Genomic DNA, 4,493 nt, shown 5'->3' with positions numbered 1-4,493 from the left:
CCTTGGATTTTCCACAGAGCAGGGAACCCTGACTGCTCTATGGACTGGAGAGGGAGGGGGAGAGGAGTAGGGGGAGGGCGGGAGGAGTGGGAGGCTGGGAGGAGGCGGAAATTTTTTTTTTTCAATAAAAAAAAAAATTCCCTCCAGGTGTATTTCACAGTGATTCAAAATCCAACATACCATTTATATATAGAAATTATCAGAATATCTGGAGGCTAATGCTTATGTTAGAATCGATTGTATAGGCATAGCATTCTCATAAATTGTCACTATATCTCTGTGTGAAGTTTGTATCCAGTACTAACATTGTTACCTCAGCATCTTTAGTAGAATGGCCCAAATCCTAGCCTGTGACTCAGAGCCACTTATGAAGGGTACATGCTACATCACTTGTGGAGATGGAGGTCTGTTTGGCTTAATTGTAGAAAACTGTCACTGAATCCTGTCAGTAGATAGGAAGAGTTTTGAGTTGATAATCAATACACTGAAATCAAGGGAAAGATGGTGTCGCTTCTGCTTCTCTTCTCTGCACAGCACTATACATTATTAAAATCTTTCCACTGTATCCTCACAGGGCAACTTTGAATAGTTCTTGTATTTTTTCATAAACATGCACTGTTGAATTTAAGCTTGTAACTAACAGCACATGAGTTGTCTTATTTCCTCTCCCATGCCTTCCAAAGTGTCAACTTAAACATTTCATTACTTTAAACATTGTTGCTAGTATTGCATGCGTGTGTGTGCACGTGCACGCATGATGTATATGTGTGAAGTTACATGCCACGCTATGCATGCAGAGGCTGGAGGACAGTCTATAGAGTTGGTCCTCTCTTTCCACCTTTACACAGGTTCAGGTACAGAACTCATGTCATCAGACTTGTGTAGCCAGCACCTTGACCACCAAGCCATCATTTCCCAGCCCTTAAGTACTCCACTTGTTAAAATTATATAGTATGCATTTCCCTGGTTTAAAACTACTTTGAATGTTATTTAAGAAGTTAACCAAAAGGAAAATATCTCATATTTAAGGCTTTTATTATATTAGAAACCTAAAGACACCTAGTTTTCAATTCATTATCACTTATTAACTTTGAGAAAAACCTTTTCAAAGTTTCTGATTCTTCCCCAAAGGTCTCATTTATTAAAGATAGCAAATAAAGTTTGTGGTTTTGCCTTCCCCTCAATTTGTACCCCACAACCAGGTTCCTTCTTGGGCACAGATAATACTTGGGTAAGAAAGACAGTTCTAGTTGACACAGCAACACTCCTGGGAAAAAGCTATTAACATGTATAAATGGATCTCATCACGGTATAAATACTCGCCCGCACCCTCCTGGTGCCTCAGAGCCTTCCTGATGTATATATGCAGGTGAATCGGCCCTTTGATACAGTAATGTAATAAAAGTGATCTGGCAAGCAGCGGGTCTTATTTTTCTACTCTCTTGTGGGAATGAGTTGCCAATCTTTCACTTCGGCCGATACCTTTATTCCTCTGAATTCTGATGCTTCTGCAGCTCTGCCTCTGATAATGCATCACAGTGCCGCTGAGTGCCTTCCAGTCTCCAACCATGCCACCAACGTGATGTCTACAGGTACTGACTTCCACCGCTGGGCCTACACCCTTCAGAACTGATGTGATGAATCTTTCTGGGGAATAATTTCTCTGTTCGATTTCTCTCCTTAAGTTTGCTTTAGTTAAATATTAAGTTGCCTAAGAATATAGAAAAATTAGTAAGGAAAGTCATGTATGAATTTATTGGTTCCCTCTACAATTGAAGAACTATTTTTCTACATAGCAAATAATGAGCTTGAGCGTTTTCACTCTCGGAAACTATTTTAATAGAGATGGTTATGGATAAAGATCAAAATGAAATATTCTAAAAATCTTTAATGCTAAATAGGTACTACTACTTTATATTAAAAATGTATTTCATTTTTGAATTATATTTGTTACTATCTTTAAACAACCATAAGCCTGATTAAAAATAAACCAAAAAATTCCCAACACAAACCAAAGTGAGCTTTAATGAATATAGTAATTAAATGCTTTATTAAACTTGCATTAAAATGCATAGTATTAAACTTAGAAAAGAAAGCAAGATAATATTTAGAGCTCAGAGAGTTAAACTTTCTAAAGACTGAGTTTTAGAAATAACTTTTAAATTTGACTTTATATTCCTAAATAAAACAAATTAGGGCTCAAAACTATACACAAGCAAACGAATGTTTTTTGCTAATATATTTGCACTTAATGCAATAACAAATGGTCTCAAAATCTATTTACAGACTGCTGAATCCTTGGACTAACTGAATTTTTCCACATAATAGTAATCTGTATTCACCTTCCATCTGTTTAAAATGTAATTGACTCAGAAGGAGAAATGAAATACAATTTTGTGTTTGTAGAAATAAAAGTTTGGGCTTGTATTATGATTTAAAACAATTAAAGAACTTATGACAACTAGGCAGTTTCCAAACATTTGTGAAGCTCTTGCATTCATCTTTGGCCGCTTTTAAAGAATCAGGAGACTAGACATGTTGACTCTGACAACATCACTTAATCTATGAAAGACTCCCATAGTTTAATTTAAAAGGTAATTTTGAGAGGGTACTGAAACATATTTGATGAAAAATATAATACTAAAATTACTTAATCCTGTAATAATCCTATAAACAGTTCCATAAATAACTAAATCATTACAACACAATCACACTTTTAAACTAATACATTTTATAGGTTGAGAATTAGAAAAATGATATTATGTTTCTCTAATTGACTATAGGAACATTATTTGATCAGTAGAAAATCAAAATTTGAGATTAAAATAATGATGTAGCAAAATAATGTATCTTTAAGTTCTGTAGGTTTATTTAAAAATACATAGCAAAGCATTAAATAAGTTAACCTATCTTTTATCCAACTTCCTAAAATCAAATAAGAAATATCATATAATTATTTTAAATAAAACTTGTAAAAGTTTCCTTTAATTATTTTTAATGATTTATATTTTTTCTATCAAGTTATATGTACATGTAGTTAGATAAGAAATTAGAACTAATTATTTTAACAAAAGCTCTTAGGTATTTTATAGGGTTAAAATACATTGAAATTTTTAAATGAATACTTAAAATTATCTGTGTAACCATTATATGGTAAAATTATTTCACAACTCTCTATATCAGTTATAGATGGGAAATTTATACAGATATTTACAATGAAATATTGTTTTATATTTAGACAAAATGTATTTATTCTATGAAAAGCCTCATTTAATTAATTATTATATCATGTACTCCCAATATATACTCTATATGCTATTTATTTGAAAAAACGTTATGTTCATTATAACAACCTAATTATATTATTTTATTGTATTACAAATTATTTAGGATTGTGAGAGAATAATAAGGAAGTAAATACTTGGGGAAAGTTTTTCTAGTAGTTTTATTGAACATTTTGGCTGTTAAAATGGTGATATGTGTTTAAAACTTCATATATATTTTATAGTTCATATCTTATTTCTAAAGGCACACCAATTTCAGGAAGCATATATCTATTCATATAATTGTGTGTATATACAACCTTCCGTGATAAAGGAACTTGTTTTTTGACTGATTTTATCATTAAAACTTTTCTATATATTGTCACATGAAAAAACCTGCAAGTGCCATATAATAATTGGGCTTAACACTGTCATAAGGTTTTCACAAAACCCTGAAAGTGGCAATATTTTCATGATTGCATCTAAACAAAGAAATCCTTACTCTGGCATTTACTCTTTAGCAAAAGAAATCAGTAATTTATCAGCTATGACGATTTAGGAGTCTCTGTAACTATTTGTTCTTCCAGAGACGCCCTCCTTATAATACTGTGCAACACAATGATGCTCTGGCTACTTATCAATGATGGTGGTGCAATATCCACTGAATGGAACCCACAGAATTTTTCAAATCTCAAAGAACTGGGGTTCACTGTCTTCCCACCACTCCTCGTGAGATACTTGTAGCCTCAACATAAAACATACAAGTCTAGTTTTATGATATAGAATCTCATCGTTACTTGGGTCCACTTTTGCCTGCTATTATCTGCTCATTAGAAAATTGCCAGTGAGGAAGAAAGCACATACTGGTGTATAATTTAAGAATCGCATAAATGTGTGATTTTGAAATGAGTTGAATGTGTCTTGAATCCTCATACATTTTCTTACCAGTCCCGTCTATTTTGTCTTTGATCCAAACTCCTAAATGTTTGCACACCTATTTCTCGATGACGACTGTGGGAAATACAGCGACGGGACTTCATTATTCTGTGCCTTCCTGTCATTATGGAAACCAGCCATCCACCTATGGAGTAATGGCGGGTAAGAATAAACTTTCTTTTTTCTTTCTTTGTTTCTTTGTTTCTTTCTTTGTTTCTTTCTTTGTTTCTTTGTTTGTTTCTTTCTTTCTTTCTTTCTTTCTTTCTTTCTTTCTTTCTTTCTTTCTTTCTTTCT

At 32.9% G+C, this 4,493-nt stretch overlaps 1 protein-coding gene across 2 annotated transcripts in view; it reads left to right on the top strand.

Annotated features, from left to right (window-relative positions):
* Window positions 1–1,450: 1,450 nt before the first annotated feature.
* Window positions 1,451–4,493, top strand: part of Pou1f1 (POU class 1 homeobox 1) — a 14,481-nt gene continuing 11,438 nt past the window's right edge. The window contains exons 1-2 of one of the 2 annotated variants that reach the window (XM_005345240.2): window positions 1,451–1,592; window positions 4,290–4,361. In XM_005345240.2, the coding sequence (XP_005345297.1) occupies window positions 1,451–1,592; window positions 4,290–4,361 (214 nt within the window). Of the gene's footprint in view, window positions 1,593–4,211; window positions 4,362–4,493 lie in introns of both variants that reach the window. The other variant, XM_005345239.2, reaches the window with a different exon arrangement.

Source organism: Microtus ochrogaster, chromosome 2 (assembly GCF_000317375.1).
Source record: "Microtus ochrogaster isolate Prairie Vole_2 chromosome 2, MicOch1.0, whole genome shotgun sequence".
Taxonomy (NCBI): Eukaryota; Metazoa; Chordata; class Mammalia; order Rodentia; family Cricetidae; genus Microtus; species Microtus ochrogaster.
Note: the sequence above shows the minus strand (reverse complement) of the source record. Positions and strands in the feature narration are given on the sequence as shown.